The 24109-nt window shown below is 42.6% G+C and overlaps 1 protein-coding gene across 3 annotated transcripts in view; it reads right to left on the reverse strand.

Annotated features, from left to right (window-relative positions):
• The window catches only part of crebbpb (CREB binding protein b), a 161525-nt gene that overhangs the window by 59167 nt on the left and 78249 nt on the right, over positions 1 to 24109 (reverse strand). For 2 of the 3 annotated variants that reach the window (XM_073060086.1, XM_073060083.1), the window contains exons 14-17: positions 23260 to 23688; positions 19161 to 19340; positions 16094 to 16286; positions 3166 to 3284 (exon numbers count right to left, since the gene is read on the reverse strand). In XM_073060086.1, coding sequence (XP_072916187.1) covers positions 3166 to 3284; positions 16094 to 16286; positions 19161 to 19340; positions 23260 to 23688 — 921 coding nt within the window. The remainder of the gene's footprint in view (positions 1 to 3165; positions 3285 to 16093; positions 16287 to 19160; positions 19341 to 23259; positions 23689 to 24109) is intronic. The other variant, XM_073060085.1, reaches the window with a different exon arrangement.

The following is a 24109-nucleotide window of genomic DNA, read 5'->3' on the forward strand; positions in this document are numbered from 1 at the left end:
TCCAGCACGTAAGTGCCATTATGAAGAAAGCACGACAGCACCTCTACTTTCTTAGAAGTTTGTGAAGATTCGGCATGACATCTAAAACTTTTAATATAAACTTGTATACATATGAGATGGAGAGTATATTGACTGGTTGCATCACAGCTTGGTATAGTCATAGAATATTACAGCACAGACACAGGTCCTTAGGCCCATCTGGTCTATGCTGAACCATTGATCTCCCTAGTCCCATCGACCTACACTCTAACCATTGTCCTCCATACCCCTCTCATTCTTGTACCTATCCAAATTTCCCTTAAATGTTAAAATCAAATGCCCCCCCACCCCACCTACCTCTTGCAATTGCAGATTGTTCATTCATTCATTCTACACTCTCACCTCTGTCTGAGTGAAGAAGTTCTCCTTCATTTTCACCCTTAAGCCATAGCCTCCAGCTGTAGTCTCACTAAACCTCAGTTGAAAAAGCCTGCATTTATCCTATCTATACACCTCATAATTTTATATACCTCTAGAAAATCTCCCCTTATTCTTCTAAATCCTAGGGAATAAAATCCTAACCAATTCAACCTTTCCCTGTAACTCAGGTTCTCCAGTCTCGACAACACTCTTGCATTTTCTCTGTACTCTTTCAATCTTATTTACAACTTCACTGTGAGTAGGTAACCAAAACTGCACATTAAAACACACTAACTTCTTATACAATTTCAACATAACATCCCAACTCCCAAACTCAATACATTAATTTACATACTTTAACTTATGAAGACCAATATGCCAAAAGCTTTCTTTATGATCCCATCTACCCGTGGCACCACTTTCAATGAATTATGGATCTTATTCCCAGATTCCCGTGTTCTACTACCTTCTTCCATGCTCTACCATTCAGTCTGGTTGGTCCTCCCTAACTGCAACACCTGACACTTCTTTGCATTAAATTCCATCTGCCATTTTTCCAACTGGTCCAGATCTCACTGCAAGTTGATAGTCTTCCTCGCTATCCACTACACCCCAAATCTTGGAGTCATCCACAAATCTGCTGATTCAGTCTACCACAGCATCCAGATTGTTGATATAGATGACAAACAACAATGGACCCAGCACACCACTAGTCAAAGGCCTTCAATCAGAGGGGCAACCATTTACTGCCACTCTCCGGCTCCTCCCTCAAAGCCAACGTCTAATCCAGCCTCCCATGCGGGACCTTGTCATATGTCTCGCTAAAGTTCATGTAGACAACATCCACTGCCCTGCCTTCTGCAACTTTCCTGGTAACTTCACTGAAAACTCTTAAGTTTGGTGGGACATGACCTACCACACACAAGTCCATGTTGACCATCCCTAATCAGTTCCTGTCTGTCCAAATGTTTTTAACTGAAGGAACAAATCTTTGCAAAAAGAAAATCTAGATCCCAACAGACATCTTATTAAATGAAGAGACTAGATTAAGTAGCTAAATGTTGCAAGTTTTCTTTATACCAATAAAACACCAGGAAGTTGAAACAGCTCATTCCTCACAAACATACTAAAACTGAACATTATAAATGGATGGCAATATCCCGAAATTCAATCTGAGTAAGGCATCTGAAAACAAAATTAAGACAATTTTCAATCCATGGTGCAAGGAACTGCATTATTAAGGAAGGAGTTGGAGGTTATGCTGTCTTCTCAAATGTCCCTGCAAACTGAATTGTTGTTTAATCAATTTAAATGCAAAGCTAACAACTTGTGGTTATTCCTCACCAAGTTACTATAGCTATAGCTATATAAAGATCTGCAATCTAATCATTCCTGCCATTTATACTTGAATAAATTACTTGCTATCTATATAATGCTAGAGGAATTACTGAAAGATATACAAACCCCAATGCCCTCATATGGAAAGTCCTACAAAAATGCCCAGTCCATCACAGGTAAAAGCCTCCATACATCTACACAGAGCACTGTCGCAGGATAGCAGCATCTATCATCAGGGACCCCCACCACCCAGGCCATGCTCACTTCTTGCTGCTGCCATCAGAAAAGAGATACAGGAGCATCAGGACCAGCACCAGCAGGTTCAGGAACAGTTATTACCTCTCAGCCATCAGGCTGTTGAACCAATCACTGAACCACGCACTTTCAACAACTCCTCATCTCATGTTCTCAATATTTATTTATTACTTCTACTTTTTCTCTTTTTGTATTTGTAGGTGTGTTATTTTATTTTGCACATCTGTTGTTTTTCATCCTGTTGGGTGTGGTCTTTCATTGATTCTATTGTGTTTCTTGCACTTACATTGATTGCTCACAGTAAAATTGAATCACAGGGTTTATGCAGTGACATATATGTACTTATAATCAATTTACTTTGAACTTTGATTTCTCTTGTTGGCCATGCTTCCCTCATCTTCCCTTTAGAATACTTCTTTTGGGATTCACTGAACCTGCAACTTCTGAATTGCTCACAGAAATAACAGTAACAGCTGTTCTGCTGTCATCCCTGCTAGTGTCCCTGTCAAATCAACTTTGGACAGCTCCTCTCTCATAGCTTTGTAATTTCTTTATTCCACTGTAATACTGATACATCTGACATTAGCTTCTCCTACTCAAACTACAGGGTGAATTCTATCAAATTATGATCTCTGACTCCTACAGCTCCTTTACTTCAAGCTCCCTAATCAAATCTGGTTCATTAAACAACACCCATTCCAGAACTGCCTTTTCCCTAGCAGGCTTAACCACAAGCTGCTCTAAAAAGCCATTTGTAGGCATTCTACAAATTCCCTAGTTGTGAAAAAGTTGTGGGCATTCTATGCTTGTGCTGGAGGCTGCCCTGTGCCCCCAGTACTTCCTCAGACTGTGTCGGTCATTGCCACAAAAAATATATTTCACTGTATGTTTTAATGTACATGTGACAAATAGAGCTGATCTTTAATTTTTAAATTAAGTTGGGGTTTCTGGCTGAACCTCTGGTTCATTGGTCTGGTAATTTGACCACTGCCCCATCACATTTTCAGACATTACATTTTAACATCTGATATGTTCAGCTACATGAAACCTCTGTTACAATAAGCAACTAAAACTGAAAACATGGTTTAAATATTATTTAGTAAAATTATCACAGGATTATTTGGCAGTTACACAGAGTAACATGGTCAAAAGTATCAAGCAATTAGTACTTACAGGAATTCCCAACAGCGAAGGATCTACAGGTTGCCTGAATGGCAACGACTCTGGGTCCTGACGGTACAAGGCTTCAAGTGTGGGCCTAAGCGCTTGCCGTAGTTCCTCTGGCTTGAAAACTAGAAGAACAAAAAGCAGTAATGTCAGCTTACCTCAAGACAGTTCTCTGTGTCAGTACAACACCCAACCTACCAATAAAACAGTGACAGATTATCTTTCCAATATAGTTGACTATGCTCTGATCATAAGGTTGGAGTAGCTTTTAAGAAATGGCACACATGGACACTCATCCAGGTAACAGCTCAGCTTTATAAAGACTTCTAAGGCGTAGATATTCCAAAACAATGCCAATATAATAGTCTTCTGGCTGCAAATGTAAATAGACTGAGATTGAACCAAATTTCTATAATATATAATTTGGAATCACCACCTCACCTGCAGAAAGAAATAGGCCAAGATATTCCTTGACATAATACATTTCTTTTGGTACTTAAAACAAAGAAATTTAATCTTAAATCCATTTTACTTTGAGCATGAATCATGCAATTCACTACATTTGTTGCAGGTCTCCACACGCATGTTATACTACGGCATGGAGATCACTGAGCATACGCAATGGTAAGCAACTCAAATTTTGATGCAATTGGTGCAGAGTTCTTTTTTTTAAAATTTTTTAATTAGTTTTTCAAAACATTTTACAAAATTAAAAACCCCAAATCCCAATGAGGAGCATTAATACAGTGCAAAATTAAGCATACAATAACAATATGCTACAAAGGAAGAGAATTTAACAAAAAAGCACCTAAATTAAAGACGTGAGCTTAGTGTCCTCCCCAAGCCCCACAACACAAGAAAAAAAACAACAACTCCAGACCAACCACCACACAGTATAAAGAGTATAAGTCAGGACAGTCAAACTCCCAGACTGTGAATACACTTAGCAACAGAGGATAATAATGCCTACTACCAGAAAAAAAGGGAGCTGAAAGCAAGGGACCGAAAAGAAGAGGAAAAAAAAAGAAAAAAAACCCTAGTCAAGAGGAAGGTTATGAAAGTACTCGATAAAAGGTCCCCAGACCTTATGGAACTTTAGATCCGAATTAAGAACTGAATAATGAATTTTTTCGAGGTCCAAGCAGGCCATAATGTCGTTAAGCCATTGCGCATGAGTGGGCGGGGTAACATCTCTCCATCTAAGGAGGAACAAGCGTCTTGCCAGAAGAGAGGCAAAGGATAGTATTCGGCATTTGGTCGGACCCAGACATAAATCTGTCTCGCCCCAAAAACCGAACATAGCAATTAAGGGGTTAGGTTCTTGGTGCTGATTCAGAATACCCGATAATGTAGTGAAGACATCTTTCCAGAATTTCTCCAAGCTAGGACAGAACCAGTACATATGGATGAGAGAGGCCACGCCCCTCTTGCATTTATCACAGAGCGGACTAATGCCAGGGTAGAATCGAGATAGTTTAGATTTAGACATATGGGCTCTATGAACAATCTTAAACTGTAAGAGACAATAGCGAGCACAAAGAGAGGTTGAGTTAACCGACTTGAGAACTGAGTCCCAGCTCTCCTCGGATAAGGAGATATTTAAATCCTGCTCCCAGGCCATTTTAATTTTATCCACGGGGCCCGTCGTAAGGCTGCTAGTTTATCTTGGATAATTGAAATTAAACCTTTACCTAGTGGATTAATGGAGAGAAATACGTCCATAGCATTTTTCGCAGGCATTTCAGGGAAGTTAGGAATTAAAGGAGCAGTAAAGTGTCAGATTTGGAGATATCTGAAAAAGTGAGCGTTAGGCAGGTTGAACTTAACAGAGAGCTGTTGAAAAGAAGCAAAGCGGTTATCAATGAAGAGATCTTCAAAATGTCTAATGCCCTTCCTGTACCAAACATGGAATGCTGAATCGAACGTGGTAGGTAAAAAAAGGTGATTGTGTGCGACAGGGCTAGAAATGGAAAACCCTTGGAAACCATAGCATTTCCTGAACTGAGCCCATATACGCAAAGTGTGTCTAACCAGAGGATTAGCTATTGATCTGGGCAGACTGCTAGGGAGTGCAGAGCCAAGAAGTGCAGATATAGATAATTCTTTAGTGGAGCTCAACTCCATTGCCACCCAGTTAGGGCACTCGGGTTGACCGTGGAAGAAAGACCAGAAGGCAGCACAACTTATATTAGCTGCCCAGTAATATAAGCGAAAGTTAGGTAAAGTCATGCCACCCTCTTTTTTAGATTTTTGGAGGTGGACTTTATTAATTCTAGAGCGCTTATTCTGTCACAGATATGACAAAATAATAGAGTCTAAGGAATCAAAAAAAGATTTAGGAATAAAAATTGCGATAGATTGAAATAAGTATAAAAATTTGGGGAGAACATACATTTTAACAACATTAATACGACCTACCAAAAACATAGATAGAGGTGACCATTGTACCAGACTCTGTTTTATAGCATATGAAAGATTGACAAAGTTTTCACGAAAGAGATCTTTAAACTTCCTTGTGACTGTAATTCCAAGATAAGTAAACTGATTATGGACTACTTTAAAAGGGAGATCACGAAATATTAGTTCTTGAGCTTCTTTATTAATTGGGAAAAGTTCACTCTTATGTAAATTGAGTTTATAGCCAGAGATCTGGCTAAACCGGTCACGAAGTGAAAACATTAGAGGTAAGGATGTAGACGGATTTGAGAGAAAGAGTAATAAGTCATCAGCATAGAGAGAAACTTTATGCTCAACACCCCCTCTCCAAATCCCGGTCAATTCAGGACAATTTTGAAATGCTATCGCCAGAGGTTCTATAGCCAAATCAAAGAGAAAGGGACTTAAGGGGCATCCCTGACGGGTGCCACGTTTGAGATTAAATACTTGGGATTTCTGAAAATTAGTTAGAACAGAAGCAGTAGGACACAGGTACAGCAATTGGATCCAAGAGATGAAACTTCGGCCGAGGTCAAATTTTTCTAAGACTGCAAAAAGGTAGTTCCACTCTATACGATCAAATGCTTTCTCCGCATCAAGGGAGATAACACATTCAGGAGTCCCAGTTGGAACTGAGTATAAAATATTAAATAGATGCCAAATTTTAAAAAAAGGGAGACGGTTTTTAATAAAGCCTGTTTGGTCAACAGAGATAATGGAGGGAATAACGGTTTCTAATCTATGAGCCAACACTTTAGCTAAGATCTTTACATCAACATTGAGCAGAGAGATCGGCCTGTACGAGGAACACTCTGTTGGGTCTTTGCCCTTTTTTAAAAGAAGAATAATAGATGCCTCATTGAAAGAGGGTGGCAATTTGCCGTAATTAAATGAGTCAGATAATACTGAAAGTAACTGAGGAGAAAGAAGTGAAGAGAATGATTTATAAAATTCCACAGGGAACCCATCAGGTCCAGGAGATTTCCCTGAGGACAGTGCAGAAATTGCAAAAGATATTTCTTCTGGTGATATAGGCGCATTGAGTTTGGCTTTGAAATCAGATGAAAGTGAGGGGATATTCAGATTCTGTAAAAATTGATCAACAGAGATATTGTCATTCAGAGATTCAGAAGAATAAAGCCGAGAATAATAATTTTTAAATGCGTCATTAATTTCTAAATGATCCGATGTAAAGTCTCCGTTCTCCTTCCGGATCTTTGTAATATGTTGTTTGGCTTTGGAACGCCTCAGCTGATTGGCTAGGAATTTACCAGACTTATCCCCATGAATGTAAAAGCGACTCTTGCTTTCGAGAAGTTGGCGTTCGACAGGTTGAGTGGACAGAAGGTTAAATTTAGTTTGGAGTTCAACACGCTTCTTGTATAATTCAGGGTTCTTAGTTTGGGCATATATTTGATCCAAATCTTTAATCTGGTTAATGAGGTCTGCTCGATCTGCACGGGATCTTCTATTGAGATTTGCTGTGTAAGAGATTATTTGACCCCTCAAATATGCTTTCATGGCATCCCAGACAATCTGGGATGGCACTTCAGGTGATGTATTAGTGTTAAAATAAAAGGTTATCTGATCCTTAATAAATTTTATGAAATCATCATCCGATAATAAAGTTGAATCGAACCGCCAGTATTTATTCCTCTGAGGGAGACCAGGAAAGTTCAGAGAGAGGGTAACTGGGGCATGGTCAGAAATCAGTATACTCTGATAGTCACAAGAGTGGGCAAATGGGATAAGTTGGTTATCAAGTAAGAAATAGTCAATTTTAGTGAAGGTATGGTGAACATGTGAGAAAAAAGAATAATCTCTCTCCGTTGGATGGAGGAAACGCCATATATCAGAGATACCAAAATTAAAGAAAAACGATTGAATAGCTAAGGCAAATTTAGTAGGTGATCTGGTAACAGAGGACGATCGGTCCAGTTTAGGATCCAAACAACAGTTGAAGTCACCACCCAGTATAACAGAGTATGAGTTTAAGTCTGGTAGTGAGGAAAAAAACCATTCAAAAAAGTTAACATCATCAAAGTTGGGGGCATACAGGCTTGCTAGTGCAACTTTAGTGTTATATAGTTTACCAGAAACAATAATAAAAAGGCCATTTGTATCAGATATTTTATTATGGAGTTCAAAAGGAATATTTGAGTTAATAAGAATGGAAACTCCCCTAGCTTTAGCGGCAAAGGATGAATGAAAATGCTGACCCGCCCACTTTGACAGAAGCCGGGAGTTATCAAAACCACGAATATGAGTTTCTTGGAGGAAAGCAATGTCAGCTTTGAGTTGTTTGATATGTGAGAATACCTTCCTCCTTTTAACAGGGTGGTTCAATCCCTTCACATTCCAGCTCACGAATTTAAGTACACTAGCCATATAAAAAGTCAAGCGGTACAATAGCAGTCTGGGAGCAGAGATGTAAACATAGATTCGTAAGGTCAAAATATAAACATGTCCTGAGCAATAAAGAGAAACAATAAATACAGTGAGTGATGTTGGAACTGGAAAATCCACCCCATCCGCACAACCCAAAACTAGACGGCTACCAAAACAAGTAGCTAGCTCTACCAAAAGAATTAACCCAAATACAACTTCCAGATCTGTGTCATTAACAACAGTTCCGTATAAATACTATAGCAAATAATAACTAGTTTATGCACTAGAAAACATAACTACAGATTAGAACACCTTCTGCAGAAATATAAAACTTAATACAGAGAAAATCAGAAGAAAACCAAAACTAACCTACCCTCAAAAAATTATAGAAGAATAAAGTAAGAGAAAGGGAAAAAAAAGGTAAGAAAGAAAAAGAAAAAAGAAGAGGAAGGGGAAAATTATAAATTCAAGATGAGTATTTATCAACCATTTACAGAGAAGGGAGAAAAAAATTCAGAGATTAGAAAAAAGGGGTGAAGAAAAAAAAAGATAAAATAAATAAATATTTTTAAAAAAGGAAAAATAAATCAGCAATTAAACTGTGAACCAACAAACAGGGAGGCCTTCACTAAAGACTTCGAACCTCCAAAACAAGTTAGAGTTAGTTGTAGAACTCAGTAGGTAAAGTTATACAAGAATAAAAATAGATTACACACACACCAAATCCCGGGAGAGATTGTCAACAGCCCTTAAAGTTTCAGTGAATAATGTCTGAGTGATTCAAGTGAAGTCCGAGTCCAGAAAAAGTAATTTTACTACGAGGAGTACTTATCCACCATTTTAGGAGGTCCGATCAGATTCCGAAGATGACTGGATAGCCGGAAGACTTGCCACAAATGCTTCAGCTTCCTTCGCTGATTTGAACTACTTGTATTTCCCGGTATTAAGCTTGATTCGTAGATCGGCAGGATTGCGAAGAGAAGGTTTGAAACCACGATCAAAAAGCACTTTCATTGCGCCTTTAAACTCAGCGCGCATCTTTAAGGTCTGGGGTGCAAAATCTTCCACAAAGCAAATGGTTGTATCCTGGAAAGGAAAAGACCCCCTGCGACGCGCCTCTACAATCAGACTGTGTTTTACCTGGTATTGATGGAAACACAAGACTACTGGTCGCGGACGGGAGCCCAGAATTCCGGGGGGAATGTAAACTCTGTGTGCCCGTTCGAGCTCGGGTGGCTTCGGAAGCAAATCTTTCCCGAATATCTCACAGAGAAACTCGGCGAAAAACTTCATGGTTGATCCCTTTTTGGTTGCCTCTGGCAATCCAAGAATTCTGATATTGCAGTGTCTGCTGCGATTTTCGAGATCCACCATTTTGGAAAGAAGTTTGTTAGATTTTTCCTCTAAGCTGGAACAGAGAGTCTCCAAGTATCGAACACGACTTTCTAAATCTTCAGAAGTCGAATCAATGCGAGATAAGTGTTCAGCATGTTTGTACACTTTCTCGTTGATCCGATCCAGTTTGTCTTCTAACTGTTTGAAAGCGGTTTTAAATTCCTTTAAAATTTCATCTCGGAGCTTTCCAAGCGCAACCAGCGTCTCGTCCGAAGGGGTCATAGCTTCTTTTCTCCCGGATTTAGAACTCTTGCTAGACATTGTAAGTTAGATATATTCACAGGCAAGTAAGAGATACCGAAATAATTCCTAACTAAGGTTTTAAAAATGGAGACATTTAGTGCAAAGATAGCGACAGTAACGGAACAAAAGTTCGGAGCAGCTAGACAATCGCCATCTTACCGGAAGTCCCGGTGCAGAGTTCATTTGTAGGTTCATGGGCTGTGAATGTTATTCACACACAAACAGCTCCTGAACAGATGGATGAGGATTACTACTGAAACAGAAGCAGTCTTACCTAGTCTTTTTGTGCTAAGTCACTGCAATAGCCTTCAGTCAGGTTGACAGATTTATGGCCCAGAGGAGGTTGAGAATGATCTTGGGAATGAAAGGGTTAATGTACAAAGAGCATTTGATGGCTCTGGGCCTGTACTCTGAGTTTAGAAGAATGGGGAGGGGGGAGGGGGAAAGCCTAAGTAGAGTGAACATGGAGAGGGTGCTTCCTATAGTGAGGTGCCTAGGGCCAGAGGGCACAAGCTTAGAATAGGATATACTTTTAGAGCAGAGATGAGAAGGAATTTCTTTAGCCAGAGGGTGGTGAATTTGTGAAATTTAATGCCACAGTTAGCTATGGAGGCCAAGTCATTGGGTGTATTTAAAACAGGGCCAAAGGTTATGGGGAGAGGAAAGAAGAAATGGGTTGAGAGAGTTCATAAATCAGCCAAAATGGTGGAACAGACTTTATGGACTAAATGGTCTAATTTTGAGTCTTATAATCCTATATCTCATGGTCCAGTCCCATCTCTTCATTCACTGCTGTGTTAACATCCCTGACAGCTTCTCTATCCTTGCCAACCAACCTAAACTTTGACCACCTACAGAACCTGACCTAATCATCTCTATTGTCAACCCTCTCTGCTCCGTTTGCCTCCTGACCCTCTCCAACTTGTTTCTCTGACCCTCTTCTCCCACTCCCCGATACAAAATTCAGTTCTCCCCTCCCTACCTGACATACTAAGGCACTCTCTGCATCATCTTAATGGCTAACACGAGGGGGCATAATTTTAAGGTGACTAGCAGGATAATATAGGGCAGGGTTGGAGGTCACTAGGGGTTCTGCGCCAGATTATGATTTAAAAAACAATAAACTTCGTGTTTTGAACTTCATGTTGCAAAAGGAAATCTTGAAATGTTTCCATTGCTGATTGGGCAGCAATAAAGCAGACTGACAGAATGAGGAAGGATTCGGAAAGTCTCAAGTCTTATTGAAAACCACCTGGAAGAACTGCAGAACAAAATTGAACAATATTTTTCCTCCCTTTCAACACAAGTGTAAGTCTGGGTGAGGGACCCTTTCTCTGAATCTTCTGCTCAGCCTAAGAACTTGACTTTGAGAGAAGAGGAAGAACTTAGTGAGCTGCAGTCTGATCGTGCACTCAAGAAGATTTACTGACCTGTCCCTGGACAAGTTCTGGATTTCTGTGAAAGAAGAGTATCCTGCCGTTCATAGGAAAGCAATGAACATTTTGTTGCAGTTTTCAACTTCTTATATGAGTGAGCAAACTTTAACAAGCATTATCAGCAAGGATAGAAATGGTCTCATTTTGGTTGAAGGTGAAATCTGTATGCTTATCTTAAGTTTGACCTAGAATTGAGTATTTATGCAGCAAAAAACAAGATGCTGGGCCTTTTTTTGACCCTGATCATGTCACTTTTTCAAAGTCTTGTATAAAATTGGGTCTTAAGCTATATTTTCATTTGTGTTCCTTTAGCTTATGGTTTTTAGTAACTTTACTATTCAACATTGTCAATAAATTTTCATGGTGTAAATAGCATTGATTAAAATCAATTTACAACTTTCAATTAAATCTACAGAGCCTACATTTAGAAAAATTAAATCCTATTTTGGCTTAAGCCAGTTATTTAACAGAAATGTATAATGTTTGCCTTATGAGTTTTTAAAATTTATGAAAGGGAAAGAAAGATTAATCTCAAGAGCTTAACTATCTAAGCTAAGCTTAACTATCTGTTTTTTTCAAGAAAGGTTGCCTAAAAACTCATTCTCTACTCAAAAGAGCATTGGCAATTACTTTTGGATTATTATATCCACAACTTACTGATCACACTAATGTACCGTGAGCTGTAGATATATTTTTTTTTACACAGGGGTTCCCTGAGACCTGCAAATTATTTCAAGGGTTTCTCCAGGGCAAAAAGGTTGAAAAAGACTGGTATAGGGAATGCCAGAGGTAGGTTTATTTACACAGAGAGTGGTGGGTACATGAAGCACTCTGCCAGGAGTGGAGAGTACATGAAGCACTCTGCCAGGAGTGGTGGGTACATGAAGCACTCTGCCAGGAGTGGAGGGTACATGAAGCACTCTGCCAGGAATGGAGGGTACATGAAGCACTCTGCCAGGAGTGGTGGGTACATGAAGCACTCTGCCAGGAATGGTGGGTACATGAAGCACTCTGCCAGGAGTGGTGGGTACATGAAGCACTCTGCCAGGAGTGGTGGGTACATGAAGCACTCTGCCAGGAATGGAGGGTACATGAAGCACTCTGCCAGGAGTGGTGGGTACATGAAGCACTCTGCCAGGAGTGGAGGGTACATGAAGCACTCTGCCAGGAGTGGTGGGTACATGAAGCACTCTGCCAGGAGTGGTGGGTACATGAAGCACTCTGCCAGGAGTGGAGGGTACATGAAGCACTCTGCCAGGAGTGGTGGGTACATGAAGCACTCTGCCAGGAATGGAGGGTACATGAAGCACTCTGCCAGGAAGGGAGGGTACATGAAGCACTCTGCCAGGAATGGAGGGTACATGAAGCACTCTGCCAGGAGTGGTGGGTACATGAAGCTCTCTGCCAGGAGTGGTGGGTACATGAAGCACTCTGCCAGGAATGGAGGGTACATGAAGCACTCTGCCAGGAGTGGTGGGTACATGAAGCACTCTGCCAGGAATGGAGGGTACATGAAGCACTCTGCCAGGAGTGGTGGGTACATGAAGCACTCTGCCAGGAGTGGTGGGTACATGAAGCACTCTGCCAGGAATGGAGGGTACATGAAGCACTCTACCAGGAGTGGTGGGTACATGAAGCACTCTGCCAGGAGTGGTGGGTACATGAAGCACTCTGCCAGGAGTGGTGGGTACATGAAGCACTCTGCCAGGAGTGGTGGGTACATGAAGCACTCTGCCAGGAATGGAGGGTACATGAAGCACTCTGCCAGGAGTGGTGGGTACATGAAGCACTCTGCCAGGAGTGGTGGGTACATGAAGCACTCTGCCAGGAGTGGTGGGTACATGAAGCACTCTGCCAGGAGTGGTGGGTACATGAAGCACTCTGCCAGGAGTGGTGGGTACATGAAGCACTCTGCCAGGAATGGAGGGTACATGAAGCACTCTGCCAGGAGTGGTGGGTACATGAAGCACTCTGCCAGGAATGGAGGGTACATGAAGCACTCTGCCAGGAGTGGTGGGTACATGAAGCACTCTGCCAGGAGTGGTGGGTACATGAAGCACTCTGCCAGGAATGGAGGGTACATGAAGCACTCTGCCAGGAGTGGTGGGTACATGAAGCACTCTGCCAGGAGTGGTGGGTACATGAAGCACTCTGCCAGGAGTGGTGGGTACATGAAGCACTCTGCCAGGAGTGGTGGGTACATGAAGCACTCTGCCAGGAGTGGTGGGTACATGAAGCACTCTGCCAGGAGTGGAGGGTACATGAAGCACTCTGCCAGGAATGGAGGGTACATGAAGCACTCTGCCAGGAGTGGTGGGTACATGAAGCACTCTGCCAGGAGTGGAGGGTACATGAAGCACTCTGCCAGGAGTGGTGGGTACATGAAGCACTCTGCCAGGAGTGGTGGGTACATGAAGCACTCTGCCAGGAGTGGAGGGTACATGAAGCACTCTGCCAGGAGTGGTGGGTACATGAAGCACTCTGCCAGGAATGGAAGGTACATGAAGCACTCTGCCAGGAGTGGTGGGTACATGAAGCACTCTGCCAGGAATGGAGGGTACATGAAGCACTCTGCCAGGAGTGGTGGGTACATGAAGCACTCTGCCAGGAGTGGTGGGTACATGAAGCACTCTGCCAGGAGTGGTGGGTACATGAAGCACTCTGCCAGGAGTGGAGGGTACATGAAGCACTCTGCCAGGAGTGGTGGGTACATGAAGCACTCTGCCAGGAATGGAGGGTACATGAAGCACTCTGCCAGGAAGGGAGGGTACATGAAGCACTCTGCCAGGAATGGAGGGTACATGAAGCACTCTGCCAGGAGTGGTGGGTACATGAAGCACTCTGCCAGGAGTGGTGGGTACATGAAGCACTCTGCCAGGAGTGGTGGGTACATGAAGCACTCTGCCAGGAATGGAGGGTACATGAAGCACTCTGCCAGGAGTGGTGGGTACATGAAGCACTCTGCCAGGAGTGGTGGGTACATGAAGCACTCTGCCAGGAGTGGTGGGTATATGAAGCACTCTGCCAGGAGTGGTGGGTACATGAAGCACTCTGCCAGGAGTGGTGGGTACATGAAGCACTCTGCCAGGAGTGGTGGGTACATGAAGCACTCTGCCAGGAGTGGTGGGTACATGAAGCACTCTGCCAGGAATGGAGGGTACATGAAGCACTCTGCCAGGAGTGGTGGGTACATGAAGCACTCTGCCAGGAGTGGTGGGTACATGAAGCACTCTGCCAGGAGTGGTGGGTACATGAAGCACTCTGCCAGGAGTGGTGGGTACATGAAGCACTCTGCCAGGAGTGGTGGGTACATGAAGCACTCTGCCAGGAGTGGTGGGTACATGAAGCACTCTGCCAGGAGTGGTGGGTACATGAAGCACTCTGCCAGGAGTGGTGGGTACATGAAGCACTCTGCCAGGAGTGGTGGGTACATGAGGCACTCTGCCAGGAGTGGTGGGTACATGAAGCACTCTGCCAGGAGTGGTGGGTATATGAAGCACTCTGCCAGGAGTGGAGGGTACATGAAGCACTCTGCCAGGAATGGAGAGTACATGAAGCACTCTGCCAGGAGTGGTGGGTATATGAAGCACTCTGCCAGGAGTGGAGGGTACATGAAGCACTCTGCCAGGAGTGGAGGGTACATGAAGCACTCTGCCAGGAGTGGTGGGTACATGAAGCACTCTGCCAGGAGTGGTGGGTACATGAAGCACTCTGCCAGGAATGGGGGTCGAGGCAGACACATTCACAGCATTTAGATAGGCATATGGATGATTAAAAAACTAGAGAGCTATGTAGGAGGGAAGGGTTAGATTGATCTTAGTGTAGGTTAAATGGTCAGCACAATATTGTGGGCTGAAGGGCCTGTACTGTACTGTAACATTCTATGTTGTGTTGGGTAGTACAACCCTGAGACCACAGTGACACGTTCACTGTAATGGGTTGCTGATGGAGGGTGGGTTCCCTGTTTAAAGGTTTTCTGCTCTGTCCCAGTGGGTAACGGCTCAGCCTTCAGGTACTGTATGGAGGACGGCTCTTGGCTGAATGACAACGTGACCAATCAGCCCTGGGTGGACCATTCAGAGTGCGACGAAGATGATGTGTTTCTCCGGCAACAGGTGAGCCAGTCAGTCCCTGGTGGGGGTCGGTCTGGGGTGGTGGGGCAGGATATTAAGGTAACCGTCCCTATATGAGCTTACCCTATTTGCCTGCGTTTGAATCACAGTAACTCAAAGCTTTTTGACAGAGGTGTACAAGATCGGTTGAGTGAGCTTGGGCTTTTCTCTTTGAAGTGAGGGAGGATGAGAGATAAATTGATAGAGGTGTACAAGAAGAAAAGAGACATACTATAGATCGAGTGGATAGATAGAGACTTTTCCCCAGGGAGGAAATGGTTAACATGAGATGGCATATTTTAAGGTGTTTGGAGGAAAGTAAAAGGGGGGATGTCAGAGGTAGGTTTTTTTTAAACACAGAGAGTGGTGGGAGTGGCGATATTTATATTAGGGACATTTAAGAGACTCTTAAGAAAGGCACATGGATGATAACAAAAAAAAATGGAGGACTATGTAAGTGGGAAGGGTAGGATTAATCTTGGCGTACATTAAAAGTTGGCAAAATGCTGCAGGCCAAAGGTCCTGAACTGTGCTGCAATTTTCTATATGAGCCCCGACTACCAATCGCTTCCCTTCTTGATGTGCTCCTCAAAGTCAATCTCACGCATTCCCTGTGTTTCCCTTCCCTTAATGTCCAATCATTCCTGCCCACCCATAAACACAAACCATGCTTCTCTCAGCTTCCCCGTCTTCAACAGTCTGCGACCTTCCTGCTTGCTGGTGCTGCCTTCACCAATCCAGAGTTAGCAGAAGACAGGCCTTTGTACACAGTGTTCTCGCAGGGTAGTGACTTCAGGCCTGGCATTGCTGATGGAGATCATGTTTAAAGCAGCAATGGACCCACTGCACAGCACTAAGCACCTATCATGTAGCATCCTGGAGGCAGAAGGCATTTGTTAATTTTGTTTACTATGAAACACCTACACTTTCGACGTGACTGTGGTGGTGATGTTGATGATTGAGAAGATGCATTGGCACCAGCCTCCTCCTCCTCTTTGGAATCAGTTTTAATTTCTGATTTTTCTTCCTCCTCCTCCTCCTCCATGGGTTCCTGCTTGTTATCAATGCTCTCATTACTCTCTGCCTTCAACTGAGAACATGAAGACACCTCGTCATTCTGCAGACAGATAAAAAAATTAAAAATCTTAATCCATTCATCCTTGCTAAATGCACCATCTCACATTTCTCTATGTTAAATTGAGAGGTCTGTCACAAACCTTCTCTCTTTTTACCACATGTATCATTTGCTTCATTAGAAAAGGTGCCCTGTGCACCAAAATCATCTATATCGCCTATATAGGATGCAACAGTAGCGTAGGGGTTAGCATGACGCTACTGTAGCTTGGGGTTAGGAGTTTGGAGTTCAATTATGGTGTCCTCTGTAAGCAGTTTGTACGTTCTTCCCATAAGTGCTGGGTTTCTTCCAGGTGTTCCAGTTTCCGTCCAGTCGAAAGCTGTACTCGATAGTAGGTTAATTGGTCATTATAAAATTGTCCTGTGATTAAAATATGGTTAAGTAGGTGGGTTGGTTCTTTAAGGTTGTTAGGTGGAGGTGGTAATGGGGTAAGCTCCCACAAGCTATTAAGTCTCAAATAACATCTGACAACCAAGTCCAGCTCCTGGCCTTCACATTTGGTTTAGCTACTGAGCCCCACAGAACCATTTCTACTGACAGAAGGGGCAAAGGCAGGTTACTGGCGCTTTAAAACCAGTCAATTCGGGGAGATGTGGTTAGCTTCTCATCTAGAAGGAAACTCTAACCTCCACTGCCTTGCGGCTATACAGACTCAAGGGGAAGGCCCCAGGAGTAAATGCTGAGGAAAAATCTGGAGCTGGGGTCCCTAAGGCAGTCCTACTTTGAGATTAACGCTGACTGGCAATTCATGCTACACCTCTGGTGCCAAACTATATGGGTATCTGCTGTTCCTTTGGATTTAACAGATACATGGAGAGGGGACAGCCTGCTATATGGGCAACAGATTGCTCTCTATATTGTACTGCCCTGGCTTGTGTATCACGAGGACAGTTAGGATGCAACATCCACGGTCGATCCTGATCAACAGAAAGCCTCCAATAGGCGGGGTGCTGGGTGGCATGGCTTGTTGGGCTGGAAACGCCTGTTCAGCGCTGTATAAATAAATAAATGTTCAGATGACACCACTGTTGTTGGTAAAATCTCAGATAGTGACAGGAGTGAGACAGATAGGTTGGTTGAGTGTTCATGACAACGACAACCTCGCAACCAAATTAATTAAGACTAAGGAATTGATTGTGGACTTCAGGACGGGGAAGTTGAGAGAACGTACACCAGTCCTCATTGAGGGATCAGCAGTGGAAAGGGTGAGCAGCTTCAACATCTCAAAGATTCTGTCCTGGGCCCAGCACACTGATACAATCATGAGGAAGGCACACCAGCAGCTACGTTTGAGGAGATTTGGTCAGTCACCTTACACTCCTGCAGATTTCTATAGATGTATGGTGGAGTGCATTCTGATCGGTTGTATCACGGGCCAGTGCATAAGATCGCAAGAGGCTGCTGAGGGCTGCAGACTCAGCCAGCTCTATCACAGACACAACCCTCCCCACCACTGAGGACATCTTCAAGAGGGAGTGCCTCAACAAGCACTAAGGATCCTCATCCTCTGGGGCAAACACTTTTCCTGTTAGGGAGGTGGTACAGGAACCAAAGACCCACACTCAATGATTAAGGAACAAATTCTTCCCTTGCACCATGAACACCATTTTGTTATTCTTCTTTCTGCACTATTTATGGATGATGTAATTTATAACCACTTAATCTCTTTGCACAGCTGTCACAATATAACACTTATATAAGACAGTGCTAATAAAACTGATTCTAAGATCCAACATATCAAGAAATTCAGAGAAATCGGTATGACCCCATGCAACATCACATCACTTGCTCAGCTTGAGTTAACATCAGCTCTGTGTGGTTTCTTATTCCAAGACAATTTTGTGTTTATGCTGTCACCAATTTGCTGACAAACATCTACGGTAGAGGAATACATCAAATCCTTTTACATTATCAATACTCTCAACCAAGTATAATCTGTCTTTAACAACTCCATACAGGCTTTCCTGTAGGATTCACATTTTGTCTAAATACCTATTAATGTGCCCCTGATTATCATTTCCATCAGCTTTTCACTGCTAATGTTTAAGTGTCATAATGCACCCCAATCCTTCAATGACCCAGCCCGCTCTACCAGTCAAACTCTCCATCCCTAAAATTATTCCTATTTACCTGAAAAATCTCCCTAACACCACTATCTGTCATTGCTGGGTTTATCATGACAAACTCTTATGAGCAGGGGTGCTGTCTTTACAGCCCTCCAGTACTCTAAGCTTAACTTGAACAAAGAATTTCACTGTACCCTGGTACAGATAATAAACTAATTTGAATCTGTACCTAGCATCACTCCACTGTGCAAGAAAGAGGAAATTTATGGCCTAGTTCCACTACTGGACATGCTATGTTGGCACCGGAAGCATGGTGACACTTGTGGGCTGCCCCCAGCACATTCTCAGACCGTGTTGGTCGTTGATGGAAATGACACAGTTCCAAGAACATTTTGATGTACATATGACAAAAAAAAAACCTATCTCGCAGTTTTAGAATCAGAATCAGGCTCATTATCACTGTCACATATCGTGAAATTTGTTGTTTTGTGGTAGCATTATATAAAAAGTACTATACATTACAATAAGAGATAAATAAGCACAAAAAGAGCAAAACGTGAGGTAGTCCTCATGGGTTCATAGTCTGTTCAGAAATCTGTTGGTGGAGGGGAAGAAGCTGTTCCTAAAATGTTTAATTTCAACCATTATTTCCCTCAGTCACTTAGGATGCAGCCCATCCAGATCTGGTGATTTACCTACCAGGAGTAGTTGCAAAGATACACAATCCCATCACTAAAATTACATTTACTATAATAATTGAAGTATCTGTGCTACTTGCTGGTGCTCGTACCTCTGTTTTCACTTCTGCCTGGGCTTCCGCTGGCTCTGAATCCATTTCTTCCATTTTGACCTCTGGCTTGGTTTCAGACAATGGAGCTTCAGGTACAAGCTGCTGTGAGTTTGTGTCTGTACTCGCCACAGAAGCTGGCGTAGCTGCTCTACCATCTGTGCTTGCTGCAGACTGTGAGAGCTTTAACATTTAGAAAAGTGAAAATATTTCAGTAAAGCCGCATGGTGTAATGACAAAAATAGTGAGTGAAGAACCTACCATTGTCAAATGTAGGGTGCAAAAGGTAATGACAACCATCTAGATCACAGCTCATAGCATACTAGTAGTTTTGTAATTATAGCACATATTTAACCATAAACTAAATTGGTGCCTAGGTTGCAAAATAACACCATTGGCTCGACAGCTGAATTACAAACAAGTTGGAGGGACTCAGCAGGTCAGGCAGCATCCGTGGAAATAAGCAGTCAACGTTTTGGGCTGAGATCCTTCGTCAGGATGGATGCTTAATGAAGTTAGAATACTTTTTGGCCGCAATGAGCAAAGGTATGTTTGGAGAAAAAAGGGTGCAGAATTTCATGAAAAGAACACCTCTCCAACTGTTAAGCACAGGGTGGATCGATCATGCTTTGGGCTTGTATTGCAGCCAGTGGCATGGGAACATTTCACTGGTAGAGGGAAGAATGAAATCAATTAAATACCTGCAAATTCTGGAAGCAAATATCACACCGTCTGTAAAAAAGCTGAAGATGAAAAGAGGATGGCTTCTACAACAGGTTAATGATCCTAAACACACCTCAAAATCCACAATTGACTACCTCAAGAGGCTCAAGCTGAAGGTTTTGCAATGGCCCTCACTGTCCCGACCTAAACATCATTGAAAATCTGTGGATAGACCTCAAAAGAGCAGTACATACAAGACTGCCCAAGAATCTCACAGAACTAGAAGCCTTTTGCAATGAAGAATGGGCAAAAATCCCCTAAACAAGAAGTGAAAGACTCTTAGCTGGCGACAGAAAGCGCATACAAGCTGTGATACTTGCCAAAGAGGGTGTTACTAAGTACTGATCATGCAGGGTGCCCAAACTTTTGCATGCCACTGTATCCAAGTCTCTCTGCAGGCTCTCTGTTTCCACAACACTACCCGCTCCTCCAACTACCTTTGTATCATTGGCAAATTTAGCCACAAATCCATTAAGCCCATTGTCCAAATCATTGACATACATTGTAAAAAGCAGTGGTCCCAGCACTAACCCCGTGGAATTCCACTGGTAATTGGCAGCCAGCCAGAATAGGATCCCTTTATTCCCACACTGTTTTCTGTTGATCAGCCAATGCTCCACCCATGCTAGTAACTTCCCTGTAATTCCACAGGCTCTTATCTTGCAAACCTGCCTCATGTGCAGCACCTTGTCAAAGGCCTTCTGAAAATCCAAGTACACCATGTCTACTGCATCTCCTTTGTCTACCCTGCTTGTAATTTCCTCATAAAATTGCAATAGGTTTGCCAGACAGGATTTTCCTTTCAGGAGACCATGCTAGCTTTGGCTTATCTTGTCATGTGCCTCCAGGTACTCCGTAATCTCATCCTTAACAATTGATTCCAACAACTTCCCAACCACTGATGCCAGGCTAACAGGCCTTTCTGCTGCCTCCCACCTTCTTAAACAGTGGAGTAACATTTGCAGTTTCTCAGTCATCCGGTACAATGCCAGAATCTACCGATTCTTGAAAGATCATTGTTAATGCCTCCACAACCTTTCCAGCTACTTCCTTCAGAACCCAAGGGTGCATTCCATCAGGTCCAGGAGATTTATCCACCCTCAGATCGTTAAGCTTCCTGAGCACCTTCTCAGTCGTAGTTTTTGCTGCACAAACTTTACTTCCCTGACGCTCTTGAATGTCCGGTATACTGCAGACGTCTTCACCATGCAAAATACGTAATCAGATGTCTTCCACTGTGAAGACTAATACAAAATACGCATTCAGTTCCTCTGCCACCTCTGCGTCTCTCATTATAATATCTCCAGCGTTATTTTCTATTGGTCCTATATCTACCCTCAACTCTTTTACTCTTCGTATACTTAAAAAAGCTTTCAGCATCTTCTTTGATATGTCGCCAGCTTCTTTTCATAATTCCTTCCTAATGACCTTCTTAGTTTCTTTCTGCAAGTTTTTAAGAGCTTCCCAATCCTCTATCTTCCCACTAGCTTTGGCTTCCTTGTATGCCCTCTCTTTTGCTTTTACTTTGGCTCTGACTTCACTTGTCAGCCATGGTGGTGTCCTTCTTCCATTCAAAAATTTCTTCTTATTTGGAATATACTTGTCTTGCACTTCTCTCATTTTTTGCAGAAACTCCAGCCATTGCTGCTTGCTGCCCTTCCTGCTTGTGTCCCTTTCCAGTCAACTTTGGACAGTCCCCCTCTCATGCCACTGTAATTTCCTTTATTCCACTGAAATACTGCCACATTGGAATTTAGTTTCTCTTTCTCAAATTTCAAAGTTAACTCGATCATATTGTGATCACTGTTCCCTAATGGTTCCTTAACCTTAAGCTCTCTTATCACCTCCGGATCATTGCACAACACCCAATCCCAGCACAACCGATCTCCTAGTGGGCTCAACAAGAAGCTAATCTAAAAAGCCATCCCTTAGACATTCTACAAATCTCTGACTTGTAGTCCAGTACTGGCCTGATTTTCCCAATCCACTTTCATGTTAAAACCCCCAATGATTACCATGACTTTGCCTTTCTGACATGCCTCTCTTCAAATTAAGTGGAAGATACTAACAATTTGTTCAGAAAAACACTTTAGAAGTGCAGCTGTATGACCAATCTGCCCCACCTAAACACTCTCATTGAGACTTTAGTGTTGAACAAAGTGAGCCCACAAGGAAATCAGTTCAAGTTGCTCAATACCATTTCACATGGACAGCCTGTACCCCACAGCAAAAACAAAAAGCCTTTTGCTCTGGGCTAGATATCATCTTTGTTTGGGAGTTCAGACTTTTCTTTGAAACACTCCTAAGATTAGATAAGAAAATTTTAACTTCTTACAGCTCAGACAAAAAGCAATGAATGAGCTTTCATGAACTTCACCAGTAAATAATACTGAAAATTTCAGGGATTTAATGCACAAAATTCCAAACTTGTCTACATTCCATTTTGTATTTAAGTTTCTAAGAGAAAGAGTTATTAACTTTATGAAACCAATGATGAAAATTAAATGAATGCTATCTGATATGTGCTGTGGCTGTGTGACTGTTGACACCTTGGCCCCAGAGGGACACTGTTCCTTATGACTGCATTCATAGGTATTCCTGTCTGCATCCATAGGCTGAATGATAATTGCACTTGAACTTGAAAAAGAGAAAAGATTTTCTGATACTACGAGATACTCAGACTGTAATCATTCAAACCAACTATTTTCAATATAAGGAAATAAAAACTACTGTAAACACTTAGAATTTACTTCTGATGAAGGATCTTTGACCTGGAACATAACAGAGCAATGAACAGTCCCACACAGGAACAGGCCCTTTGGCCCACAATGTTGTGCTGAACTAAATAAAAAATACAATGCCTACACAATGTCCATATCCTTCCAGTTTCCTCACATTCATGTGTCTTTATCTAAATGCTTCTTAAAAGTCTAATATTTCTGCCTCTACCACCATCCCAGGCAGCACATTCCAAGCACCCATCACTTTCTCTTGCCTTTCACATTTCCTTTGAAATTATCCTCTTTCACCTTAAATGCATGTCCTCTGGTATTTGACATTTTAACCCTGGGAAAATAATGATGCCTCTCATAATCTTATAAACCTCTATTAGATCTCCCATCAGCCTTCGCCACTCCAGAAAACAACCCAACTTTACCCAGCCTCTCGTGTAGCACATCCTCTAATCCGGCAACATCCCAGTAAACCTCTTCTGCACCCTCTCCAAAGCCACAACATCATCCCTATAACGTGGCAACCGGAACTGTGTGCAATACTCCAGATGACCACAGATGTTGTCTGACCAGCTGAGTGCTTCCAGCATTTTGCTTTTATTTCAGATTTATAGTTTTTTTTGTGTGTTTTACACTAGACTACTTACAGGGGTGGCAGGCTGAGGTGGTCCAGATGACTGTTGCATTGGTTGTGGTGTGGTTACTGACTGTTGTGATTGTACTGGAGTTGGAGGTTGCGTCGGAGTCTGCGTTCGAGGTGGCGTCTGATTTGGGGTTGTACTCCGTGCTGGTGTTGCTGTCGGTGTTGAGGTCTGACCTGAAGAGGATGCTGGAGTAGAGGCCTGAGACTGGGAAGTTGCTGGTTGTGGAGAAGTGATGCCAGACGGGGCCGGATGCTGGATAGACGGCATACTCCCAGCAGCAGTAGCGACGACAGAGGCAGAGATGGAGGCAGGTGAGGGGGTTTGGCGGAGAGTTGGCTGAGAGACAGGTGGGCAGTGCATCGGAGCACCGGATAACCCAATCATGTTTACAGTATTGTTCAAAGCCAGGGTAGTTCCAGGTGCCTGTGCCTGCTCCAAGAAAAAGAATCCAAAAAGATTTCTTACTAATTTATTACTACTTAGGTCTGCTACAATTAACATAACAGTTGAGCAACAGTTTATTATTTGATATATTGAATGAAATGGAAGAGGCTTTAAAAATATAGAGTAAAGAAGTGCTGAAGAATGAGCTGAAGTATGTAACCATTTATCAACACTTCTACTGATCTCTGAAGAAAATGAATGTAACATTCAACTGGAGATATAAACCATAAAGGATACCGGAACACAAGGCAAATTTAAATGAGTAATTTGTACTGAACAAACACCATTTTACAACAAATGTAAATACCATTTGTACCACTTTTCCCACCATTTGAAAACTCTGCTTCTTTATCTTACATTAAACTATGATTACAGCCAAGACACCTGACCCAGTAAGACAGCTTCAAAA

Source organism: Hemitrygon akajei, chromosome 11 (genome assembly GCF_048418815.1).
Source record: "Hemitrygon akajei chromosome 11, sHemAka1.3, whole genome shotgun sequence".
Taxonomy (NCBI): domain Eukaryota; kingdom Metazoa; phylum Chordata; class Chondrichthyes; order Myliobatiformes; family Dasyatidae; genus Hemitrygon; species Hemitrygon akajei.